The 26,839-nt window shown below is 41.9% G+C and overlaps 1 protein-coding gene across 4 annotated transcripts in view; it reads left to right on the plus strand.

Annotated features, from left to right (window-relative positions):
* The window catches only part of KDM2A (lysine demethylase 2A), a 63,732-nt gene that overhangs the window by 27,907 nt on the left and 8,986 nt on the right, over positions 1-26,839 (plus strand). For 3 of the 4 annotated variants that reach the window (XM_054970571.1, XM_054970573.1, XM_054970572.1), the window contains 14 exons: positions 293-431; positions 3,062-3,140; positions 4,647-4,693; positions 5,146-5,324; positions 7,144-7,250; positions 7,690-7,783; positions 11,913-12,066; positions 12,478-12,593; positions 17,235-17,361; positions 17,874-18,271; positions 23,081-23,164; positions 23,627-23,893; positions 24,143-24,274; positions 24,364-24,453. In XM_054970571.1, coding sequence (XP_054826546.1) covers positions 293-431; positions 3,062-3,140; positions 4,647-4,693; positions 5,146-5,324; positions 7,144-7,250; positions 7,690-7,783; positions 11,913-12,066; positions 12,478-12,593; positions 17,235-17,361; positions 17,874-18,271; positions 23,081-23,164; positions 23,627-23,893; positions 24,143-24,274; positions 24,364-24,453 — 2,013 coding nt within the window. Of the gene's footprint in view, positions 1-292; positions 432-3,061; positions 3,141-4,646; positions 4,694-5,145; positions 5,325-7,143; positions 7,251-7,689; positions 7,784-11,912; positions 12,067-12,477; positions 12,594-17,234; positions 17,362-17,873; positions 18,272-20,966; positions 21,315-23,080; positions 23,165-23,626; positions 23,894-24,142; positions 24,275-24,363; positions 24,454-26,839 lie in introns of those variants that run through there. The other variant, XM_054970574.1, reaches the window with a different exon arrangement.

A 26,839-nucleotide genomic window follows, 5' to 3' on the forward strand; every position in this document is an offset into this window, starting at 1 on the left:
CATTAGGAGCCATATGTGTCCACAGGGCCCCATGGTATCACCATTAACACAGAGAGAGCATCTAGGCAAGGGATGACACATTAATTAAAATGGAAGTATTCCATTTACATTAGAAGCACAACTAATATAATTATTGAAGAAAAGGGGGAAATCTGGACTTTTATTTCATCTGTACTGAAAAAACAAATCTGAGCAAATGCTGTGCATGTACAATACTGCATATCCTGGTATGCTTAGTGCTATGTGTTTGCTGTGTTCATGGCAGTTATAATAACCTATCGCTATTCCACAGCGTGGTGCTATGAGACGTCGTTATGAAGATGATGGTATCTCAGATGATGAAATTGAGGGCAAACGAACATTTGATCTTGAAGAGAAACTTACTACCAACAAATTTAATGCTAACTTTGTTGTCTTTATGGAAGGCAAAGGTGAGTGTCCTTTCCCTTATACTTCCCAGATTATTTCTGTCAAACAAGCAATTTTTGAGTAATACAGGCACTTGTGAGCCTGTATTACTGCCACAGTGTACAAAGTGTTCAATGTCCTGGATGATGTTCTGCTCCATGTGTAATAGGACTCTTTTTTCCTGTGGGGGTGTTTTCAAAATGGAAGTTGATATGCCACTTGATTGCAGATAACATTTGAAATGGTAGGAAAAAGCTGAAGCATTGCAGACAAAAGTGAAAATACATGATATTTGAGGGCTGTTCAGATTTGTGTCTATGAGCAACTATTTTTGGCTAAAAATATGTAAAATTGTTTAGTAACTATGCCCATGAAATATGCAGGATGTAGTGTGGCAGTATGGCAAAGGTGTACAGATCACCGTGCATGATCTATTTTTTTAAAGTTAGAACCTACTGGCCTCCTTCATATTCTATATTTGTGTATGTAAAATGCTGTCAAGTCACAACTTACTTATGCAAGTGACTTTCAAGGCAAGTGAGCAGTAGAGGTGATATGGCATTGCCTTCATCTACAGAGTCTTCCTTGGTGGTCTCCCATCCAAGACCCTGCTTAGCTTCTGAGATCTGATGAGATCAGACTATACAATGCTCCCTTTCCTCCAGTGCTATATGTACAGAGCAAAAATTAAAAGTTTATAAGCATAGAACATGAACTTCTAGCATAATTAGTTCGAATAGTAGAAAGTCCTTTGTAAGAAAATATAAACACAAAAAATGCTCTTGGAGTCAGAAACATGTGTTCCTGAAAATAATCACACTTGCAGTCATAGAGGGTATCATTTCAGGATTTGGGACAGCAGGCAAAGATTTACAGCAAGATTTAGTCCTGCTCTTGGATATTTAAGCTTAGGTTGCAAAAAAACAGTATATTTGAAAACATGACCTTTCCCATAACCTGGAAATGTACTTCTGAGGAGTGTTTATCTTTTATATACTTTGTGTTCCTTAAACTGTGAACCTTAATATTATTAGTATAGTAAAAGGTAAAGGTAGTCCCCTGTGCAAGCACCGAGTCATTACTGACCCATAGGGGGACATCACATCACAACATTTTCTTGACAGACTTTTGTTACCGGGTGGTTTGCCATTGCCTTCCCCAGTCATCTACACTTTACCCCCAGGAAACTGGGTACTCATTTTACTGACCTCGGAAGGATGGAAGGCTGAGTCATCCTTGATCCGGTTACCTGAAGCCAGCTTCCACCAGGATCGAACTCAGGTTGTGAAAAGAGCTTGGGCTGCAGTACTGCCACTTACCACTCTGCACCATGGGGCTCTTGTGTAGTATCTGTGTGCTATGTATCCAATTTGGACACACACTAAGGGATGAGGTGGGAAAGTTTTATTCTGTTAGTGGAGTTTTGCTGGCAGTATTTGGGATCCAGCTCATTTTTTCCCTCCTGTTAACAGGTTATTTAAAGAGTTCAAATGTGGCAAACACAAACTCTGAAGGAACCTTATCTTTCACACACGCTTTGGTCAGAATGCATCCTCGTGAGCATTACCAAAAGGATACTATGATCACTCTTGTTCTTTGCATTGGTTTTCTTTTTGTAAATATTACATGAGTGACTTCATATCTTTGAAATTAGTTTTATCACTCCCTTGTAATAATACATTATTATCCTTGCGCAATATAAATTAGTCAGGTTAAGCAGTAGAAAAACTGATAACTAAACAATTAACTTTTAAAATCAAAGTAACCAATTTTGAAATCGACCAATATGCGACCAGTGAAATGAGGTGACATGCTACACAGTGAATATTATTGTCCTCAGAGTAGCAGGATGGAAATAAAGGTCAAACTGGTGGTGTCCTTTTGCTGAATTCTTGAGTGCATGTCTTAGGAGAAACTCATTGCTTTTACGCAGCCTAATTGTGACAACCAATTGTAGTAGTAGCAGCAAAGGCACACATATCCCTTGTCACCCTAAAATGAAAGTGAGACATCTCTTGCACAATTTCCTTCTTGTTTAGAGACTATGACTTTAGAAGTCATAGGCATGTCTCCATCATCCAAAACCATTCTGAATGGGTAAGATGAGACAGTAGGAAGACTAGACCTTGGGAGGAGGGGGGTGCTGCTCCTGATATTTGATGGCTTGCAATACAGTGAAGAAACTCCTCGTACAGAATTTTCCTTTTCACTCTTCAGATTTGGAATAGTCTTGAATCTACTCTTTCAGTGCATCTCTTTGGAACAAGGCTGACAGACAATTAAGAAAATGAATGAGAGGACAGAGAGGAGTTGGTACACTGCTTTGCTATTCCTACTGTCAAATCTGAGTTGTTTGAAAGCATAGCATCAAACTACTCAACATTTAGAGTGACTATTTTTTCATGAAACGTACTTTGTCCCACTGTACTAACCCAGCTGTTGACTGTTATAACTTGTGTGTCTCCCTTATTCTGTGCCCAGAGAAGCTTGCTAAGTTAGGGCTATCGTGTTTGTGGATGAAAATATGTTGCTGTGGATTGTGAATGAGACACCCCTTGTGTGTCCTTGCCCCTTTCTCTGCAGTTCCTTTTTTTCTGGCCCACTTTATCAGTTGCTAGTTTCTAACAAGTGCTTTCCTTTTCTCTCTTGACAGATTTTACTGTGGAATATATCCAGCGTGGTGGTTTAAGAGACCCTTTGATCTTCCAGAATTCTGATGGACTTGGAATAAAGTGAGTTAAGGAGCAATGAGAATTTTATGCTAGGTTGTGACTGATTTGTATGGTAAAATAACTGTAAGTCTGCAACAAAGTCCTAGAATGGTCACCCTATGTAGTTTTTCAATAGGATCTAATCCCACCCCACCTGGTGAGTTAAATGCTGAATCTTGGAAGCTGGAATTGTATCTTGCCCTATTTGTCAGCATCTTTGTTCTGTTATGAAGAATCCTGGTGACTTGCTTACTCTGATGGATCCCCCATCATAGTACTGGTCCTCTGAATGTCACAGAAGTTCAATAACGGTCATTTGAGTCCTAAGTTTATTTACAGTGAGTTCTGTAAAAGAATGTTTTCCCCAACTGTTCTTTCAACAAGACTTAAAACTACAGGTCCACGTTATTCCTCTTGGTTGTTTCTACCACTTGGACCATGAGGCAGAATGAAGCTGTAGTTTGTTCTACACATCTTCATTTCAAGATTCGTTGGTACAGCACAACTATTTTTTCTTCAAACCAATGTGCCTCGCTATCTTGCAGTGGCATAAAAGTAGTAATCCTCCTTCCTGGATAGGTGATATACTAGCACAAATACAGATGAACAAGAGGAGAACCATGAAACTTGCATGGGAAGGTTGATCCTATTTTCTTTGTCCCCCCTAGTCAGCTGACCAGCTCACTCACCACTTGTAGAGCTGCCCCCATTGGCTGCCTGACTCAGGTGGTGTGCATGGGAACAGGAGGGGATCTCCCTCCCCACTCATGCTCAGTGCTGCTGCCTCCACCTGCCTGGCACATGCTGTGGTGCCTCTCTGATTTGACCACCTGACTTAGGTGGTAGCTACAGCTCATGCTCCTCCAGCCACCCAAGGGGGACGGTCCATTATGTTGTCTGTGTAAGCACAAACAACATTCCTCTCTTTAGGAGGAGATATAAACCCCATTCATTTGGGAGTGGGTCACATTTTTATGCAAACCAGGGGGTTTCCGAGATCTACAGAAGAATACCCCTTATCTGAACCTGGCCCTGTTCTCTGGGTTTATCAATCCACATGGGGGTCAGGCTCAGCATTAAATATAGGATATTCTGGGTCTTGTATTGGTATGGTCACCTGTGCTGGTTGAAGATTCTTAATAGGAATAGTGGAATTGAAACTGTATCTGGCTTTATGAAGGTTCTTGCCTACATGATGTGTTCTCTATGTTTTAAAAATCACTACTGAGATGGCTGCACCTGTTGCTTGAGAGAAGTAGTGTTAGACTAGCAGACACAATGCCATTATGTAGGCATTATGCTTTCTATCCCTTCTGCCAAGGGCTACAGGTTTTTTTAAGAAAGAGAATCCCACAGTCAATGGCAAGGAGGCCAAGGAGTTGGAGTGTGTGAATAGAGAGTGTGTCATCCACTCTGTAACTGTTTGAAAGTCTGCAGCACATTGATAGGATAGTCTACAGTATATATTTAAAATGGTAGGCATAAAGTTGTGTGACTTCTCATGTAGTTTTTTTTTTTAATTTGCAGAATGCCAGATCCAGATTTCAGTGTGAGTGATGTACGGCTATATGTAGGTAATTATGTATTCCTATTTTGGGCCCCTCATGGTACGGGCTGTATGTCAAATATGTACAGTATATAGCCTGGAATCAGGCATTGAATTGGGTTTTGTTTAGACTTCTGAATTAAAAGCAAGCATCTATATTGTGCAAAAACAAGTGAAAACGTGTTGGTATTGGAAGCCAAAGATTGCTTTGATTTGGGGGTTCTTCTGCCTGTCCTCACATCTCCTATCACTACCTTGTTGTCTTTCCTGCTTTTCCTGCTATAATTTCTAGTTGTAGTTACTATATCTCATCAAATGCAAATCTGTTTTTCTCCAGATATGCTATCAAAAAAAGAGGGGGTTGTCTTATATCTACATACAAGTTACAGATATCCAATAATAAAAATATTCGGGGGTATAACATTTTTAGGGGGGGTCTTCTTCCTTTTGAATGAATATGGTATGTATCTGTCTCAACAGGGAGTCGGAGGATGGTAGATGTCATGGATGTGAATACACAAAGAGACATTGAGATGACTATGGCACAATGGGCACGTTATTATGAAACTCCGGAGGAGGAGCGCGAGAAACTGTATAATGTTATCAGCTTGGAGTTTAGTCATACCCGGCTTGAGAACCTAGTACAGAGACCAACGACGGTCAGTGGGTCATCATCCTTCCTCTGACGATACCACCTTGCACTTTCCATTTCACTCAAATGGATGGGAAGTTGTATGTTTTCATCTTTCAGAGCCCCTTCAGTAACTCTCATTTGCTTAATTTCACAGAGCTCACAGTAGCTAGTCAATGTATACAATTATTTCCTATTTCATAATAAATGGTATTTAAGGCTTTAAACATCGATCTCACTGTAGATTAAATATGAATTTCTCTCCTACAGAGAGAGCTGTTGATAGGTTTGAGATTAGGATTGTTTCAACAGAGAGTTGTTGGTACTAATAAGGTCACATTATAGTGGTGACTGGTATTCAAAGGTTTGCTGTCTCTGTAATGGATGTTCCTCTCAGTCAGCATGGCTAGTAGCCATTGACGGACCTCTCCTCCATAAATTTGTCAAACCCACTTTTAAAGCTTTCTATGCTCATCACTATCACTACCTGCACTGGTAGTGATTTCTACAGTTTAACTAATTGTGTCCTGAACCTAAATCCCATCAGTTTCACTGGTTGCCTCTAAGTTCTAGCATTATGGGAGACAGAGAAAAGTCTACATCTATCCAGTTTCTCCACCTCATGCATAATTTTATAAACCTTTATCATGTCTCCTCTTAGCTGTCTTTTTTCTGGACTGAAAAGTCCTAGATTTGCCAGCCTTTCCTCATAGAAAAGGTGCTCAAATTCCCTAATCATCTGGTTTGCCCTCCTTTGTATTTTTCCCAGCTCTACAATATCCTTGCTCAGATACAGCAAGAAGAAGCGAATGAGGTCATACTATAGCTTTACGCAAGGACAATACAATATTGGTCATCTTATTTTCAGTCTTTTTCTTCGTAATTCGTACCATGGGGTTTGCCTTTTTCTCCGGCACACTAGGTTGACATTTTCATCAAAACTTTCCACAGCAACTTAAAGATCTTTCAATCTGTCAGCTAATTCAGACCCCCCACCCCCCCAAGCATATTCACCTCACAGTTCATTTTCTACGTTGTTGCCCACTCACCCAATTTAGGGATACCTTCCTGTAGCTTTTCACAATCCACCTTGGCTTTCACCATCCTGAATAATTTGCACACCATCTGCACACTTGGTCACTACACTGCTTACCTCCCCACCTCCATTTCAGATCATTTATGAACAAACTAAATAGCACCAGCTCCAAAAGAACCCATTTATTCCTCCACTGTTTCCTCTCATCTAACCAACTTTTAATCCATAAGAGGATCTGTCCGCTTATCACTTGGCTGCTAAGCTTACTCAGAAATTTTTGGTGAGGTGTCTTGTCAAAAGCCTTTTGGAATTCCAGGTATATGAAGTCTTATCAACTTGACCTTATCCACATGCTTGTTAACCTGATCAAAGAACTCCAGTAGGTTGGTCAGACAAGACTTCCCTTTGCAGTAGGGTAATGGAGGGGGGCCAGCAAATTAATTGCTTCATTGTTTTCAGTAAGCACAGTTGATCATCTGGATGTTATATGGATCCTGTAATCTACCAACAGAAGGTTCTGATGGTATGCTTTATGGCATTCATTGTTAATTTTTGAGACATAACTGACAAGCACTTATTCCATATTTGTATGGAGTGCAGCAATAACAGATTTGTAGTAAAAAGCTGGAAGTAAAGGGATCCTGCATTCATTCTTACCACACAATATCCCCATCAAAATGTAGTTCTTTATTGAATTGTTTTTTCATGATTGTGGATTAAAATTTGTGGCAGCAAAGCCCCAACTAATACTTGAGCTTCTGCTATCTGTCTTTTATGTCTAAGCTGTCATATAATATCTATATGCTTACAGGTGGATTTGATTGATTGGGTTGACAACATGTGGCCCAGGCATCTTAAAGAAAGCCAGACGGAATCAACAAATGCCATTCTGGATATGCAGTATCCCAAAGTGCAGAAGTAAGTGGCTTCAGATTTTGTACTTACAGCTGTTTAGAAAGAAGGCTTTTCTGTGGCTGCCTCTGTGTATCACAAAAATACTCTGGTTTTCAATACTGCATGTCTCGGGTACTCCCAGATGGTGCTCCAAGCAATGACATTAGCACTGAACAAGAAAGACAATAGAGAGAGAATAGCTATGGTATATTGCAGAGATGTACATTCCTAATATTGTGTTACTGCAGTGGTTCCTCTGCCCGTTGTTCTAATTTGGGTGTCCATCTAGACCACCAGCAATTTGCGTGTGTGAGTATGCTAAATATATAGATCTCATATGATTACTGCTCTCATTCAAAGTAGCCACCCACAACACTGTCTGCAAGCACAAATATCAAGTACATTTGTACAGAAAAGCAAAAGTGATGAGAGTTGAATTACGGCTTTGTGTTTTTCATTTCAGGTACTGTCTGATGAGTGTCAGGGGCTGCTATACTGACTTCCATGTGGACTTTGGGGGCACTTCAGTATGGTATCATATTCACAGAGGAGGAAAGGTACAGTAGCATATCAGCAAGTTGCTCTGTTCTGTGTAAGAGGTTATGGAGAAAGGAAAACATTACATGCTACTGAGTAGAATTAAATCTGAACCCATGTACTTCATAGATACAGGGTATTAAATATATTTGGCCAGGGCTTTTTTTCTGGGAAAAGAGGTGGTGGAACTCAGGACCGCACAATGACATCACTTTGGGTCAGCTGAAACAAAGGGGGGGGGGAGCATTTAAAAGTTTAAATCACCCTTGGTGAAAATGGTCACATGGCCAGTGGCTTTGCCCCCTGATCTCCAGACAGAGGGGAGTTTAGATTGCCCTCCGCCCCACTCCAGTGACGTGGAGGGCAATCTAAACTTCCCCCTGTCTGGAGATCAGGGGGTGGGGCCATGAGCCATGTGACCATTTCCAAGAGGTGCCGGAACTCCATTCCACCGCGTTCCCGCTGGAAAAAAACCCTGTATTTGGCTATTTTTATATGGGCATGATACATAAAATATGTCCATTATTTTTCATGCTCTGTTCTTTCTTTTCAGAACCAGTTTGGTGTAGTGGTTAAGAGCACGGGACTCTAATCTGGAGAGTTGGGTTTGATTCCCCGCTCCTCCACTTGAAGCCAGCTGGGTGACCTTGGGCGAGTCACAGTTCTCTGGAGCTCTTTCTGCCCCACCCACCTCACAGGGTGATTGTTGTGGGGTAATAATAACATACTTTGTAAACCACTCTGAGTGGACATTAAGTTGTCCTGAAGGGCGGTATATAAATCGAATGTTGTTGTTGTTGTTGTTGTTGTTCCTCACCAGAAGTTTGTGCCTTTGATCTGGCTACTTATCCTAGTTTGGCTGCAATTCATTGTTTCACTCTCTCAGTTAACCAAGCTAGTAATTTTTTCTGGTTCTCTTCATTGTGATTATATAATTTTTAGCCCTGTGAATCATAAGGTTACTTCTGCTTTCTTCAGAGTTGCCTCAGTCTGAGCATATAGGTGGAAGAAGGAAGGGCAGAAGGCAGCATAGACTAGGTTCTGTTGTGCTCTTAGCAAACTGCCTATTGAGGAGTTGCTATTTCATTACTCTTTTTTTCATCAGATTATCTAGGGAGCAGCATGCAACTCATTAGCTGGCCTTTAGCCCATCCAGCTGTAGAACCATGAGATCTTCTTCTTCAAACAGGATTCCATATATAGTGTATAATTCATAGAATATGATCAATTAAAAAAAGAAATACAGGAGTAATTAGTGAAATAGATATTTTTAATCATTGTTGCTTCCACATCTCCCAACAGGAGTAGTTATTCAAGGGCATGGTTTAAAATGAGACAGAAAGGGGAAGGAAGAGTTCAACATGCCTAGTGATCTGCTTTAAAAGTCTGAGTTGTTGTCATGGGATGAAGAAAGAGGGGGCTTCTGGGCTGCTGTGGTATAATATCTTGAAGTAAGCTTTCAAGATCCCCTGTCTTGTCACTCTTGCATTCTTACTGCTGTTTTGTGGATTGGGGTCTCAGGACTTTATACAGTGTGGCCTGTGGAATTAAATAACAAATGTTTGTAAAGTCATTTGCCATTATAGTCTGTATAGATAGGTGTATTACAGGTCAGAATATTACAATTGTTATATAGCAAGATTTGAGTCCAGTGGCACCTTAGAGACCAACAAGATTTTCAGAGTATAAGCTTTCAAGAGTCAAAATTCCTTTCTTCAGGTACAAGTTGTTGTGGAGTTCCCTGAGCTTTTATGTCCCAGTCAGGATGTGGGGTAAGGCAAAGGAGGGGAGTCAGTACGTAGTGGTAAAGTGTTACAATACAGATTAACTTGAGCAGAAATTGTCATCCTGATTCCCTTCCCTACCTCACCCCTCCCACCTTCTGACTGGAATGTAAAGGATCAGGGAACTCCACTTTTACTTCTATTTGAAGAAGGGAGTTTTGACTCTTGAAACCTTATGCTCTGAAAATCTTGTTGGTTCTAAGGTGCCATTGGACTCAAATAGTGTTGGTCTACTGCAGACCAACACGGTTACCTACCTGAAACTGTTTGAGCATACAGTTCTAGACTGTCCATGTTGTCTTTTCTCTCCCTATTTTCCTCATTTCAGAAATATAGTTTTGCACACTTATTTCTTGTATACTAGAGGTGCTTGTTTCTGTGGTGTCAAAAGAAAAGGGAAATAGCAGTATTTTCTTGGGGTTTTTTATAGTTGTGTCATAGACATAAATTATCAATAGTTTAACTTTTTCACATCAGAAACCTTAGGCATCGTTGAAGATTACTCCTATTTATATACTTTTATTCTGCCTGTCCTCTAAGGAGTTCAGGGTGACATATGTGATGTCTCTTGCCCCATCCTCATGTTGCCCTCACAACTGCAACTCTCTCTATGTGGTGCAACCCTTGAAGATGCTCCAAAGACTTCAGGTGGTACGGAATGAGGCTGCTAGGTTGCTGAGCAAGTCACCATGGTCAGCTCATATAACACTGATTTTGAAGCAGCTGCACAAGTTACCAATTAGTCTCTGGATCCAATTCAAGGTGTTGGTCCTCACCTTTAAAGCCCTTCGGGTCTGCCTCCCCCATTATGAAGCACCCCACCCCCCGCCCCGTGTGCTTCGTTCATCTTTGCAGGGCTTGCTGGTGGGTCCTGGTCCTGGGGTGGCACACCTTTTTTCCACGAGGAAGATGGCCTTTACAAGATAGGTGTAAACGCCCTCCCTTTGGAATGCACTTTCAGAAGGCACTTATGCTCAGCGGGACCTGTTGATATTTAGGAAACTCTGCAAGGCAGAACTATTTCAGCATGCTTTTGGTATCTGATGTTCTACTGTGCTGTGCATTTTTATCTACCTGCAATTTTATGTTATTCACAGGATTTTATAGGCTGGGGCTGGGACTAGAGTGGTTCTTAATTATTTGTATTACGCTGTTTTGTTGAGATTTTATTGAATGTATTTTATTTTCGTTTTTAACTGTTTGTTGCAAACCACTTCAAGATCTTAATTGAAGTGGTATAAGAATTGAATAAATAAATAAATAAACAGGCCAAGCTGAGAGCCCAAGGTCACTCAGATCTTCATGGCTGTTTGGGGATTTGAACCTGGGTCTCCTGGACCCTAGTCAGGAGCCACATTGGTTCTTGCCTAACAACAAATTGTTATTTCTTAAACCAGATTGAAAGGATTTGTGGACCAGAGTTTTTCTTGATCTGGGTCAGAGGATTTTCAAAGACTTTTCCATGTTCTTGAGTTTTACTAGTGTTGAATTACATATAATTTCACTTTATGATATTTTTAGAGCAGTACTAAATTGTTGAGATTGCCATTCACAGGGTTGTTGCAAAACTGCTTATGTACTACTTTAGTGTTATTTTCAATAATCCTATTTGGCTGCCGTAAATATTGCCTTCAGTAGTTTCACTCCTGGATGAATACACTATCAGGGCAATGCTGAATTGAATTCTGAAACGCAAGTAACAGGCAGTGTGTCAAACACATGTTGAAGAAAAATTTGTGTAGATGTATATATTTCTGTATACATGTGAGCTGCCATACTCTGCTTCTTAATACTGGATAGAATAATGAGATAATATAGCCCGAGACTGCTACAAAATTCAGACCATAAAGTTTTCACCCACTCACTGTCTGTTTAATGATAGCTTGGTTTTTTGTACTCTTCTGCTCTGTGCTCTGCCTACTCTTGGCATACCTTACTGCTGCAGTGACTCTTATTTTTTCTGAACTGGAATAGTCCTGTGCTGCTTTTGTAATGTGGGGTTCCAATTTGTACATTATTATTGACCACAGTCAAGGCATTATGTATTTCTCATGAACAGTAATCCCCACACTGTTCATAACACAGAAGTGACCTCTTGGAAAAAGGGGGGATAGGCACGCCCTTTCTGCATTTAGCCTCCATAGCGTAGTGACTATATTAATAGAAGAGATGGTGAGAGGCTAGAGACAAAGGACTGATGATGACAATAGAGGTTCTGTTAATGTGCCTAAGGAAAAAACTCACTGAAGTTACTATCCTTAAATCAGTTCTGTAGTTAAAATGCTCCTCTAAGGTATTTTGAGGATGGGCAAAATGCACACAAGTTTTTAGATAGGATCTTTAATCTTTCTCTTTCTACTTGCAGATCTTCTGGTTAATCCCACCCACTCCTCAGAACCTGGAGTTATATGAAAACTGGCTACTCTCAGGAAAACAAGGGGACATTTTCCTTGGTGACAGGGTGTCAGATTGTCAGCGTATTGAGCTTAAGCAAGGCTATACCTTTGTCATACCCTCAGGTATGGGGATGTAAACAGAATTTCTAAATGTTCTATTACAAAACTGTTTCTGGTGATTTACATTGGCAGTATGGCCTTAGCTGCCCTACTACTTAGTCCTGGCAAGGACATTTGCTACATATGCATCTTATTTATGTTGGTGTTAATTCAGGGATATGGGAGGTCAAGAACCACAAAACCCATGGCTGTTGAATAAAACCATATACTGTGCTTACACAGAAGCTCACAGTGCTTTAATAACATCAGGAGGACTTACAATTAAGGGAAAACCTCTTTTTCTGCCCCGTGGCTGACTTTGGGTTCAGAAGCTAGAAATGAAGCCAGAAATGATAGAATTCAACTTTTAAGAGTATGTGACTCTTAAATATACTCCTGCTGAAAGGAACTAATCTGTAAGTGATCCCCCTTCAGGTTGGATCCATGCAGTATACACTCCTATGGACACTCTGGTTTTTGGTGGTAACTTTCTGCATAGCTTCAACATCCCTATGCAGTTGCGGATCTACAGCATTGAAGACCGCACACGGGTAAGAACTTTCAAAGCCTTTCTAATCAGAATTCATTAATTTCAAGAACAATACTATAGCCTTCTATAGAATTTCCTATTCATCTTCTCTGCCTGCTTAGACTGAGGAAACAGGAGGTTAAAAAATTACATGGGGAGCTATGCTATTATATAATATGTTGCTTTAAGGGGATAAGTGTGTGCACTAGTTCATATTTGGAAAATGAGTTGAATGACTTCCTGATGCTGTTTACTGTTTTAATACTCGGGCTGTGCACAATCCTTGACCGAGGTTGATTAGAACACTTGGACTTATAGGCAGTTGAGTTGCTTCTAGTTATTTAACACAAAATTCAACAGTTTCAAACTATAGCAAAAAAATAAGCTTGGGTGAGTGAAGATGAATTATTTTGAACGATGTATTGATGCTTAACTTTTGTTACATTACCCAGGGAGTTTTGTTCATTACTGAAGGAATTTTGCAAATATCAACGTGTATTTCATTGTAGCAATAAGAATCACCTTTCTGCATATCTGTGGGACCACTTCTCGCTATATGTTCCACCTCTCACCATAGGTTCCCCGGAGGGTACTCGGATCAGCTGATAAACAACTGCTGGTGGTCCCTGGCCCCAAGGATGCTTTCCTGGCCTCAACCAGGGCCAGGACATTTTCACTCCTGGCACCCACCTGGTGAAACTCTCTGTCCACAGAAACCAGGGCCTGGCAGGATTTACTATCTTTCCGCTGGGCTTGCAAGACAGAGATGTTCCACCAGGCATATGGTTGAGGTCAGGGCTCGTCTCCTTTTGCCTGTCTCCTGCTGAGTGAGGAATGTAGCCTCTCCATTGTCTGCAACCCCCCTATTATGTATGCCATCACCCATCCCATGGGATGTACTAGGCTGGGTTTGGTTATGGACTGTTGTGACAAATTGCTGCCTCTTGCACTGATTTTCATGTTTTTAATGTATTTACATGTGTTTATGTATTAACATATTTTATTGTGATTTTATTGATTGATGTTACCTGCTCTGAGCCTGCTTGTGGGGGTTGGGGAGTGGTTATAAACATAATAAAATAAAATAAATCAAAGGTCCATCTAGCCAACATTATGTTTCAGTCAGTGACTACTAATACCCTTGGAAACTCAGAGTTTCCAGGATGGTAACAGTCACTTCCTATTTATCCCTCCAGCATCTACACTGGTGGTTCTTAATTTTTAATCTACTACTGCCTGCCATGTATGCACTAGTAACACCTAATGCCTTCAAGCCACAAGAAGTTAAAACTCAAAGGTGTCTTAATACATTTTTCTCCTACCTTTCCTCCAAGGAGCTCAATCAGTACATGGTTCTCCCTCATTAGATCCTCCCAACAGGCCTGTGAAGTAAAGAAGAGTATGACTGGCCTGAGATCAGCCAGTGAACTTCATGGCAGAGTGAAGATTTGAAAGCAGATCTTATAGATTCCTGGCCCACACTAAGCATTATGCCACAGTAGCAGCACACCAGAAAAGGCAATAATATATTGTGTATAAGTGGGGGATTCACAAGGACTTGCTGGGGACACCCCATCTTTAGTTTTCCCTCTTTCCCAAACCTGGTAGCCTATCCCTGGGAAAAGTCTGTCTGAATTCTGCATTACTGGCAGAAAATCCACAAAGACCTCCATAGGGCACCTCTTTTTTCCCCCTGTATCCCCCTCCCCACACTATTTCCTCTTTTCCTCCACTTGACAGCCCTCATATCCTTTGCCTGTTTGCTTCTCTCTTTCCCACCCACAAACCAACCTAACTGTCCCCCATCTTCAGCTATATTTGTTATTTTTTCATTTATATGAAACTGCCTTCATTTATACCCTACCTTTCTCCCCAATGGGGAACCCAATGCAGCATATACCATTCTTCTCTCCTCCATTTTATTTTCACAACAACACTGAGAGGTAAGTTAGGTTCTATATGTATGGCTGGCCCAAGGTCACCCAGTGAGCTTCCATGGCAGAGTGGTGATTTGAAACTGGGTCTCGCAAATCATAGTCTAAAACTCTATCCACTACACCAAACTGGCTTTTCTGGGGTGAGCAATAGCAAACAACCAAGCCTGAGTGAGTCATGCAGATCACATGGTAGCAAGTCACTCAGTGGACTTGCTACTGACAGAAACCAAGGTTTGAACTGACAATACTGTAGTAGTTGCCTAACAGTGACCACTAGGGCTGTACGCATCAGGTTTCCAATTCGGGTAAATTACCCGAATCGGACCCAATCTGGAAAGATTCTGGCCCCGATCTGGAAATCACGAATCAAAGCTTTCTGAAGCTTTCGGAAAGCTTCAGGGCTGAGTTTAACGTGCCAGGCCGCTGCTTGGGGGGGGGGGCGGACTATAAATTGAAGAAATTAAATTAAATTAAACTTAAATATCATCACACATCCACACACCCACCTTGTTGGCGGTAGCTGCCGCTGCCTGAGCCTCTGGGGCATTGGGGAAGACCGGAGCTGCCTCCTCCGGCCCTTCCTACCCCTCAAATGACCGCAGCGGCCATTTGAGGGGCAGGAAGGGCTGGAGCTGCCTCCTCCGGCCCCTCCTGCCCCTCAAATGGCCACTGCGGCACCACGGCCATTTGAGGGGCAGGAAGGGCCGGAGGAGGCAGCTCCGGCCTTCCTCAATGCCCTGGAGGCTCAGGCAGCGGTGGCAGCATGAGGCTGCGACAGCCTGGAGGTTCCAGGCCGTCGCAGCAGCCTCGTGCCGCCACCGCTGCAGCATCCGCATGGCGGCAGCAGCCTGCAGCATAGCTGATCCTCCAGCCAGGTAAGGTAAGTGGATGAGGGGTGGAGGGGTTCCCCAGGGGGGGTGGGGGTAGGGGGGTGAGTTGCCCCCCTCGCTTCAGTATGCTCCGAATATTTATGGAGCTTATCGAAGCAAGTAAAGTACCTTAATTCCGAAGCGGCTTGCCACTTCGGAATTAAGGTATTTCTGAAATTTTTTCCCACTTTGGGTAAACCCGATGCAGGAAACCCGAATCAACCCCCTCCTGCACACCCCTAGTGACCACAGCGGGCATTTATTTCTCAAAGCTACAGCTCTGCTTCTATTATTTGGGGAATTTTGACACCCCCCTCCCCCGGCCCAGTGCTTTGGAGGGGGGGGGAGATTTTTTATTTTTCTGCACACCTGGTGTTTTTCTCAGGCTTGTAGAACCATCTGTCTTGCTTGTTCATGGCTCCAGTCTCCAGATTTAAGATTTACAGATCTGGCTTTTTTGAGAATTAGATATTTATATGCATATGGTATACAGATCTCAAATTTAATGAAACCCTTGTGCTTGATGACTATCAGCTAATTCCTTAATTTTAGGTTGGATTCCTATTTGCTTTGTGCCGCTGCAGGAGAAATCTGAGGTTTAATTCTGAGGATGGGTGACCAGTATAAAACAGCTTTCCTCTGCTAGTTATCAAAAGCAATCTCAAGAAGGGACAGTGTGCTCCTTAAAACGCTGAATTCTCCCCTTAGCTATCATGGAGAGACTGTAATGCCATATTCTAAATATGGCTATGCCATAGTTTTCTGTAACTACATAACAATTGCCATATTGTTTTTCAGTCCCTTGCCTAATATTGACTAACGTGGGTTTGCATTTTCCATTTCTGGAATGCACCAAGCTGAATCTACACTGAATCTCATGTGTTGCTTATGTTCCCTGCTTACCAGAGAACACAGATCCTCTTGGAGCTTTTCAGCTGGTTTGGGATTTCACTGTGCTGAAACTTTTGGAATCATCTTAAACTTTGCCTAATTCCTTCCTGTTCCTAACTCTAGATCATTTATACACAGTACTGCTGATCCCAGTATGGATTATTGGAAGACCATACTTCTCTACTGTGAACACTATGTTTCTCCTTTTACTCTGCTTCTTTTTTTACTAACCATAAGAGGATCTGTCATCTTATTCCAGATTTGCTGAACTTTCTTAAAAGGGACTTTGACAAAACCTTTTCATAACTCAAAACTATATAATTCATATTAGATTGGTCCCTATCTACATACCTGGCAATTAGAGAAATTTAAACGGTTAATGAAATTTGCCTTTGCAAAAACACTGCTTTGTGAGATTTTGTTTTTCTATGTATTGAATAATTCTAATCTTAATACTTTATACCAGTTTATCTCAGACAGAAGATAGGCTGACAAATCTGGACTTTCTCTGGACTCCTTGGAACCCTTTTTTTTTCAAAAATGATGTTAAACTGACTACTTTCTAATCCTCTATAAGGTGATTGATTTTAGTGATAAGTAGTTTTAATTAAGGATACAGCAGAATAAAATATTAGAGACTTAAGCATTCATTGATTAAACTGCTCCACAACTTTTCTGTGTACTTGCAGTGGCCCAGATCCCACAATAAATTTATGTTAATTGAATAGGGAGCTATTTTTGCTGATTCTGACTTCCCACTGTAGACTTTCAACTCCTCGGGCAGCATTTCAGTCTGCAGCAACAGGGGTAAGGCAAAAAAGTCCTGTTCCACTGTGAAAAATGTCTTCTGTTAGCAGAGATTTACTATGGGATCCAAGCCCTTGTTATCTCTCAATGAGATGTATTTGTGAAAGTATATAACAGTCTGTCTTTGACTTGGTCTCCTCTTACCTTGCCCTTTGACAGGTCCCAAATAAGTTTCGCTATCCCTTTTATTATGAAATGTGCTGGTATGTACTAGAACGCTACGTGTACTGCATCACCAGCCATTCCCACCTGACTAAGGACTTTCAAAAGGAATCGCTCAACATGGGTAAGAGCTTCTATTTTTCACCTTTATTTGCTACTATGAAATCCTAAAATTCTTTCCGTCCTCTACTGAAATGCCTTCAAAATTAGCATTAGAATAAGAAGAATCACTTCTTGCTTTACTTTAAAATACCTCATTTTAGTAAAAAGGTTATCCCAAGAATTCACTGATGTCTTTGATGTGCTAGCTAAATGCTTCACTGAGTAATTCTTATTTTGAAGAAGCAATTGCTCATCAGGATAGCACAGGAAAACAGATAATATAGTTATGTAGTTTCCAGTGGTCTTGGTTGAACAGAAACTGTTCCATTTGGCAGCTGAATGGCAAATGGACCACAGCTGCTATAACACAAATGTTTTTCCAAGACAAACACCAGAGGCACTGTGACACGTACATACATTTAAGCTGTATCTACTGGGTGAATAATACAAATGCTGAAATATGTTAGTTGCTTTGACAACTATCACACAGGTCGACATTCCATTTAATCTCACTGTTCTGCCCTTTACTGTCAGATATGGAGCTGTGTAGCTCAGAGTCTGGAAATATGGATGAAGATGATGCAGAAGCAGGAAAGGAATCAAGGCGCCCAGTCACCAGGCGGTCAATACTCACTAGCCCTGTGGCAAATGGTGCTAACCTAGACTATGATGAGCTAGGTAGAAGCTGTCGGAATTTACCAAGTCTTAAGAGAACTATGTCCATGGACTCTGAGTCCAGCCGAGGCTCTCACAATGGCCAAGTCTGGGACTCTCACAGCAACAGCCCTCATAAGGGCAAGAAGATACATCTGACACAATTTGAACTTGAGGGTCTGCGCTGTCTTGTAGACAAGCTGGAATCTTTGCCTCTGCATAAGAAGTGTGTACCGACAGGCATTGAGGATGAAGATGCCCTGATTGCTGATGTTAAGGTATGAGAAGAAGGCATAGCTGCCTTTAATTTTCTATAGTGTGCCTGCTATTTCAGATTTTATCTAGCCCAAAGACATTTTTTTATGTGAGCTAGACCAGTGCAAACCTAAGGATTGTGTCTTCATGTTTTGGCTTGTCGTCAATTGGGGTTAAATGACGACAGCATTTGGGCAGCATTTGCAGCAGTTGAGCAAACTGCTCGTACCTCTGTAAATGTGGAACATCCTCATTTGCTTACTTTGTGCTTTACTACATGTGGTGTCGTTTGATGTCGGCTAGAGAGGAAAGTTGACTTACTCTGAGTTTTCCATTGAAAAGTTAGTGTCTGAGCTAGCCAGGAGTTGGGCAGCAACCAAAGTTCTGTGTTACAAGCCTGTTCATGTTTTCTGTAACATACTAACATGGCTACCCATGGCACTGGTTTGCATTTTTGTGTTCATCCATATTTATAAAGCGTGTTTGGACATGTTAGGCTCTGCCGTATTCTTAGAATATGAAGATAGTTGTCAAACTATTGCATGTTTTAATACTACTGTGTGTCTGGTACTGCCTGCAGAGTTTCCATACTAAGGAAAATAAGCATGTATCCATATCCAACCCTTCTGTATGAAACTACACAATTACCTTGCCATCATTTGGCTACTGCCGCTCTCTTAGGAGTCCTTAACTAGTCATGGGCTGCTTGTACTTGGCTTTAGAAGGGTTCCCTGGATTTGGGGTTCCCTTGGTTGGTTTGGCTGGAAACTTACATGGGAAGATGTGGAAATTAATAGGTAACTATCTGTAATGGCTTATTCAGACTTGAAGGCACCAACATACCCACAGCTTCATTAACTTTTGGTAATTTAATGCTGGATACAGCCAGTGTTTGGCTCTTTGTTTCCCATTGTTCCTCTCTACCACATGTGATATCATATGAAATGTCCTGGATTCATCTAAATGGATTAACAGGAAAAAAAATTACCAACTCATAAGGAAAAATTTAAGGTTGTTCGTTTTGTAAGCTTCCTGGAAATGACAGTTTAGTGGAATATGGATAATAGTGCAAACTGCTCGTACCTCTGTAAATGTGGAACATCCTCATTTGCTTACTTTGTGCTTTACTACATGTGGTGTCGTTTGATGTCGGCTAGAGAGGAAAGTTGACTTACTCTGAGTTTTCCATTGAAAAGTTAGTGTCTGAGCTAGCCAGGAGTCTTAAAAGTTCTGGAAATATTAGTGTTGCTGCTCAAAAGGCAACAGTTGTTTAATCTCTCATCATTGTGGCTGGCTTTATGCAAAAGTAGTACTTGAGCATGAATCTCTGCCTCGAAGTCTGAAGAAAGAGCTGAATATAGAATATCTGCTTAGGTGTGATCTAAGCATTCATTAGAATTCTGTGGCATATTTATATCAAGATCTGGAGCAAAGTATAAGTCAGTTGCACTAACTTGATTTTATAGATTTGTTTTAAAATGTTTTATGGTTGATCTTGCTCTGTTCATCTGGTTTATGTTCTTAGTCTTTCACAGACTGCCCCCAAAACTTTTGCGTGATCCGTGGGTTAAAATGTTTTAAATAAGTCACACAAAGCAAATCATGGTTCAGGCATTTACTTCCCTGTCCTTCGCTTCCTTGTTCACACAAACTATAGTTGGATGAAAATTGTGGTCTTCACAAGCTCGCAAACATGGTTTCTCATTCTGATTTGCAAGCAAACTATGGCTTGTGTGAATAAAAGAGGAGGAGCTGGCAAAGATAGCCAAACTACTGTTTGCTATAAGCTGTAGTATTTACAAGTTGTTCCTTTGTCTCAAGCCTCTGCAGTATGTTTACATGAATTCACTGGATTGCTAGCAAGCTGTAAGCCAGCCTCAGAATTGTTTCGTGGGCTACTCAGCATCAGAAGCTGATGTTTTGAAGGCCCCGGGGTTGTTACAACACTGAGCATTTTTGTTGTGCCATTGTAGTAGCATCTTTACAAATAAACAGGTGTGATGCTTGCTTATCTACTTGTTTTGTAGAAGGTTATAACAGAATAGTTAGTTCTCAGCTAAACCAGTAATGCAACACATCACCCAGTAATACTTGTTTGGCTGGTATATTTTCTTGCTTGCCCTTTCTGATACTTGGTTTCACAAGCGTGTTAGTGTACCGAATTTTTAAACTTCCAAAACTGATTTGTGTGAGAGTCAGAAGCACTGATAAGCTTTTACTTAGATGAGTTAGATTAAGCATTTGCTTCCTAGGTTACTGAAACTGTATATTTATATCAACATTTCAAATACATTGACTTACTGTTACAACAGAAGTGAATCTATTTCCACCTCTCAGATGTTCCAGGGCATGGAGATGTGGGCAAGGGACCAGAGTAAGAAATGTCATAGTGGGTGTTCAGAAGGCGACATTGTTAATAAGCAGGAAGTGCTTCTGAGGAAAATAGTGAGACAAGGGCAAATGGGAAGGGGGTTGGCGGCGAGAAACTGCAGCATACAGAACGGGTTAAGCTTTCTGTGCTGTTCTCTAAAAGTCTGCCACGCTCGGGCGTGGGGGGTGGCCCTGGATTCTCCAATTGCAGTAGTGTTGGGGGAGGGGAGAAGAGTCTGTCTGGGCTGCCATTTTGACCAATCAGCAGCCAGCTAGCAGCTTAGTCCAGCCCCCCCCCTCCCAACTCTGCAGCAGAACAGCTCTGCCCTCCTGAACATTGCCTCGCTTGCTTTCTCGGCCTCTTTTCCTCTTCTGCCATCTTCCGTTGCAAAGCATTGCTGGGAACTGCATGTGGGTGACGCAGCAGCATTGTTTGCAGGCACAGGAAGCTTCCGCTGAAGGGTTCTGGAAGGAGCATGCTGCTGGTTGGGCAGTTGCTGGGGCTGGCAGAGTTACGGAATGATCAGCTCTTCGGGGCGTCTCTTGTGAAGGAGGATTGTGGGGATATTGTGTACTAGATTAAAAACATCGAAGCCAACGCTCTGTAACTTGGCCGAATAGAAAACAAAGGGACTCGCGGAAACTTCCTCTAAGAGTCGGCACCTTCAGTGGAACGAACTACGCAAGGTCAGACAGGTACGGCGCTTTGGGGCACAGCTCAGAACTGGAAGCGAGATTGTTCTTGAGGAGGCAGCGAGCTGCTTCCCGAATTCTCGCAGGATTGCTGCTGCTGTGTTTGCCTACGGGATTTTCCTGTCCCAAAACTGAGGGGCGAGGTGTTTATCTGATGCTTGATTAGCGAGGGTGGGGGCATTGTGTGAAAGAGTAATGCAGCGCCCTCTTACCCGGGCTGTTGAACAGGGCTCTTTGCGGGTGGTTGGTATTTTACAGATGAGCGCATGCACTTTTTTGGGGGGCCGCTGACCCAGTACCCCCTGTGGGAGGTAGCGGAACTGGGTGTTTCCATCCTAGAGCTTGCGTGCCTGTGCAGCCACCCCTGAAGTGCCCCAGGCTGATGAAGGGAGCGTTTCCTCTTCTGCCCTGTACAGCATGTGTCTTCATGCCCTCAAATGCCGACCTTTCCTCAAGTATAAGCTGTAGGGAAGAGGGTGGGGCTTGAAGACTCAACGTTCTGCTGGGCTAGCTAAGGCAGCCACTTCCTTCCACCCACAGTCTTCCCTTGAAGGGTGGAGGAACAGCTGCGAAGTAGAATGGTACTGGATGAGTGATCTTAAATTCTAATTATATTATGTCCCTTTAAATAACTTTGTTTAAATGTGTTAAAGTAATACAAACATAGTAAACACTGCACTCATCTCTTAAAAGCAGATCCATACTGAGAGAGATCTACTATTACATGTAAAAAAAAAACGGGGGCCAAATATGAGAGAAGTAAATTATTTTGCTTAGTATTCTTACATGTGTGTAAAGAATCAAGCTGAAAACCTTAATTTCACAATTGCTTTACCTAAGCAGATAAAGATTCTGTAGCACCAAAGAGATGTTGCTCTTGGAATATGCTCCTGCATAATGTAAAGACTGTCTGTTTGGAAATCAGATGTATTTTAATTGCTGTACAACCAGTTAATATACTTGTTCAGAAAAATGTGCATTAGAAAGCTAGACGTTTTGTTAAATTGGGGTTTTCAGTCCGTGTGCGTGTGCGAGTAAATTAATCCACCCTGCTGGGAAGCAGTTTCCCAGTACAAGCCTCCTATGGGAATATGAATCCCCTTGCTCTGGTAAGTGCAAGGGAGAATTAGCCCAGCCCATGCAGTGTTCTTTCTGTCTTGGCAGCAAGAAACACTGCACTTCCTGCACATGGGGATGCCAGCAGGAGGCTCCTGAAAATGTAACCATAGTAACCTCAAGTAAATAAAGCAGTTCTGAAATGGCAGTCAGGGATGGGTGGGGTGGACAGCAGATGCATTGGGAAGCATGATTAAAGGAAGAGATCCCAAATACCTAGATATTGCAACCACTTGTTGCTAATGCCCAGCCACATGCTCATGGCTTGGAAGGTACATAGCTTCCTTTGTGAAAGAGATACCACCTAAAATAGCATCATTAAAAAGGCCGCCTTTGGTTTATGCTTGCTATTTGGGTAAAACAGAACTGATCTATGCGTGTATCTGGTTTATAATAGGGCATTGCAGCAGTGAGGAAAAGGCCAAACAGTCTGAAAGGAAGATATTTGTGATACTTTTTCCTTAGAGTAAATGTAATAGTATATGAACTGTAAGTCTAGAAGTCTGTGGCCCCTCATTAGCAACAAGGGGACAAAAACAACACTGATTTTTCTTACAGAGTTATAAAGATTACCAGAAAGCTGTGAAGAAGTGCTGTAAACACACAAACTGTATACAAAATACTGAGTTTTTAAATTTTCTTGTTTATTATAGCTATTGCTGGAGGAATACGCAAGCAGTGACCCCAAGCTGGCACTTACTGGAATCCCTATTGTCCAGTGGCCAAAGAGGGATAAGGTAAATGATGTGTCTGTAACTTAGCTTAAAATAATGAGAGGCTTGAGGTGGGGTACAAGAAATTTTTGACAGTTGGAAGAAATAGCCTCCTAGTTGAGAAAAGGTCTCTGCCCCATTCGTTGCATCTTTAAAGGAGCTGTGGGTGTTTGTATAAACTGCAGATATTAAGATTAAAGAATATTGGAAATTCAAGATAAACCAGAAAGGTCATAATCATGGCCTCATTTGCTAGGAGCAAGTTTTACCCAAACCAAAATTAGTTAATGATAAACATTGGCCTGTTCAACATTTCTGACACTGGGATCAAAGTCCTAACTCATTCCATGTATCATGTCTTGTGTTTCCAGTCCCTGAGATTGAACGTCCACATATTACCATCTTATACCTCTTGAAACAGACACGTGCTTCCTCCAGTGTGAAAGATGTGAGCCACCTAAACTTCTCCCCATCTTACTTTTTCAGCTCAAACTTCAGGTTCGGCCAAAGTTAAGATTACCTACTATCCCCATCACCAAGCCCCACACCATGAAACCAGCTCCACGGCCTGCAACTGTGAGGCCCACAGTCTCTCCTATAGTGTCTGGTGCTCGCAGAAGGCGGGTGCGATGTCGTAAATGCAAGGCCTGTCTGCAGGGTGAATGTGGCATGTGCCACTACTGCAGAGATATGAAGAAGTTTGGTGGGCCTGGTCGTATGAAGCAGTCCTGTGTATTACGACAGTGCTTGGCGGTGAGTAGTGTGGGTATTTGATAGGGAAACTACCTCTGTGTCTGAAATTATTGGTTTCAGTCTGCTTTGGGGAAAGGAGATGGCCAGCTATGCTTCTTAAAAGTAGTGGGATTGAGATGAAAAGTTCATGGTGGCTGCCTGAAAAGGAGTTAACGCTGGAATCCTTCAGTGTGGAGCACAGAGCAAGGCAAAAAAAAGTTTAGAAAAAATGTTGTGATGTGACTTCCTGTTTCATTGTTTACTTTGTAGCCCCGGCTGCCTCATTCTGTCACATGTGCACTTTGTGGGGAAGTAGATAAGAATGAGGATTCACAAGACTTTGAGAAGAAATTAATGGAATGCTGTATCTGCAATGAGATTGTTCACCCTGGCTGTCTACAGGTAAGATCTGATCTTGGGGGCAACTACTTGGTTCATTTCAGTATCATCAGGAATAAATGTCTTGCTGAAAATGACTCTTTTCTGTACAGATGGATGGGGAAGGAATACTGAATGATGAATTGCCTAACTGCTGGGAGTGTCCAAAGTGCTACAAGGGAGATGAATCGGAGAAAGGCCAGGTAAGAAGATTTCAGACTGTAGACCACACTTTCTCTTTTACTTTACAAAAACATTCATGTGCATTGTACCGTTCTTGGGTAATGCAGGGAAGAAACTTGCTGTTAGACACACACAGAAGCCAACATCTGTCTTACCTGCGCATAAGCTCTTGCTAGGTTAAGTTTTTTCTGATGTCTTAAGGTCTTGTTTCTGCATACCTTCAGAAGTGTCTGTCAGGTGAGCAACTGGGGAGTTTTATTATTGAATAAAATAACCACATGAAAATTGCCACTGGTGACGCAGTGACTATTCATAATTAAGCTAATTTACAGCTTTACTACTGGCATCTACAGAGAGCCTATCAGCAAATAAATTCTGGCATCTTGCAGAAAGAACAGTTCCTGAGAGGGAAGCATTTTCCACTTCCATCTAGTAAACAGCAAGCATATCAGTGTTAGAGACTGATTCCACTGCCCAAGCAGAACTATGGTTACAAGATCCTGCACAGAGCTGTGTCTCCAGCAAAGAGCATCTCAGTGAAGGCAAAGGTGGAGGAACAAGCAGACAAGGAAGATCTAATTATTATTGAAGTTAAAAGCAGGGGAAGTTTTCTTTCCTCCCCAAAAGCACTGGTTCTGCTCTTTCTCCCACTTGGATTTTACCTCATTGGGACTCTTCTGCTATAATAAACTACAGCTCAGATACGTGATGAAATTGTTTCCGATCCTTTTCTCAGCGCCTACCTGAGAATTTAAGGGGTTAGTCTGATCCTACCTAGTAAGATATAGCTAAAGATAAACTGTGCATGATTTCAGTCTGATACAACTGTTGGTTCTCCACCACTGTTATCCGCAAATTTGCGGGGGTGGGAGCAAGAAAGTACTTTTCCAGCTTTACAGCATTGTTCTTGGATATAAATAGACATAGAGCTTTGATTAGCTTTGGTAGATCATAAGATCTTCATAACTTGAGGGTGATCCAGAAGGCAGTACTGTAATGAAACAGACTATCACATGGGTTGGCCTTAGAATATCCTCCAAGTGGATGACCAAGAAAGAAGAATTGGATTTTTAATAAGTTCACTTGCAGAGAGCTGTTTTAAAAGCTTTGCGCAGGGCTGTTTGCATGGAGAGAATGGAATTCATATATAGAGGCGGATTCCATGATCTGTCAGCAGGCCTTTCCTGCATGCCCCGCCCCCCCCCCCCTACAATCCTTTCCCACCTCAGGATCCCAAGACCATAATCTAATAGACAAAGTGTCATAGGCTGCACTGGTGAGCAGATGAAATCACCCACTCTCCTGTTTTCAGTGCAGCTGTGCTGAGAAAGAAGAGGGTATATTGTTGAAGGCTTTCACGGCCGGAAAATGATGGTTGATGTGGATTTTCCGGGCTGTATCACCGTGGTCTTGGCATTACCTGCTAACATCTTCTCCACAGTTTGACACTGAGAGATCTCTGTCTTTTGGTGCCACACCTCTGAAGATGCCAGTCACAGCTGCTAGCGAAACGTCAGGAACTACAATGCCAAGACCACGGCGATACAGCCCAGAAAATCCACAACAACCAAAGAAGAGGGTAATTTTGCACCCTTCCAAGTGCAGCCTTGAGTCCATTATAGTTATGAGACTACACAGGTCCTTTGACCAAAGGAATAAGGTTTCTTAGGTTCAGAAAGGACTGTGGGGGTGGGGGGGAAGGAAAGATCCACAGTCCTTGTGACCACAGGTGGCTGGATTCAACCCATAGAGCAGGCATCAAAACATGCCTCCCCAAGGACTTCACGTCAAGTTTTTCATAGAAATGCTTATGTCTATATATTATCACGCAGACCTGTAGTCTCCAGTCTAGATATTTGGCTATATGCTGAATAGCTGAAATGTAGAATTAATATAACATGGATGTATTTTGCATTCCAAACTCTGATACGCAACAAATTGGATTGTATCCAGCAGAGCAATTCTCCAGACAGAAGTTACCTTTTCTGCAGCAGCAAGAGTCACAATTTGCAGGCAGAAATCCTTCTAAGGAAACACTTTGTTGGATCTAAGTCATTGTCTGGTGTGCTGTTGTATTTTGTGTAACTTCCACAAGCTACACAGCACATTGGATGTGAGTGCTGTTTGTCTCCTGCTGAGCACTAGCAGTGAAGACTATTAGTGGGAATTAATGGGGGCAGTGTAATTTGAACAAATGGTCTATAGGATCCATACTAGCCGCTGCATGAATTTTAGTGGGAGGCAGTAGGTTAAAAGACTGCCCTCAGGTAAACTTGTGCTGTTTCTGCAACTCTTAATTCCCTTTAGTATTATGGGAAAGAAAATTTCTAGACTGCTACCAATTCTTGTGACTAGAATAATGAGAGAAGTTTAGCTACCCATGAATTTAAGGGAGTAGGCATTATA

This window comes from Eublepharis macularius, chromosome 2, assembly GCF_028583425.1.
Source record: "Eublepharis macularius isolate TG4126 chromosome 2, MPM_Emac_v1.0, whole genome shotgun sequence".
NCBI lineage: Eukaryota > Metazoa > Chordata > Lepidosauria > Squamata > Eublepharidae > Eublepharis > Eublepharis macularius.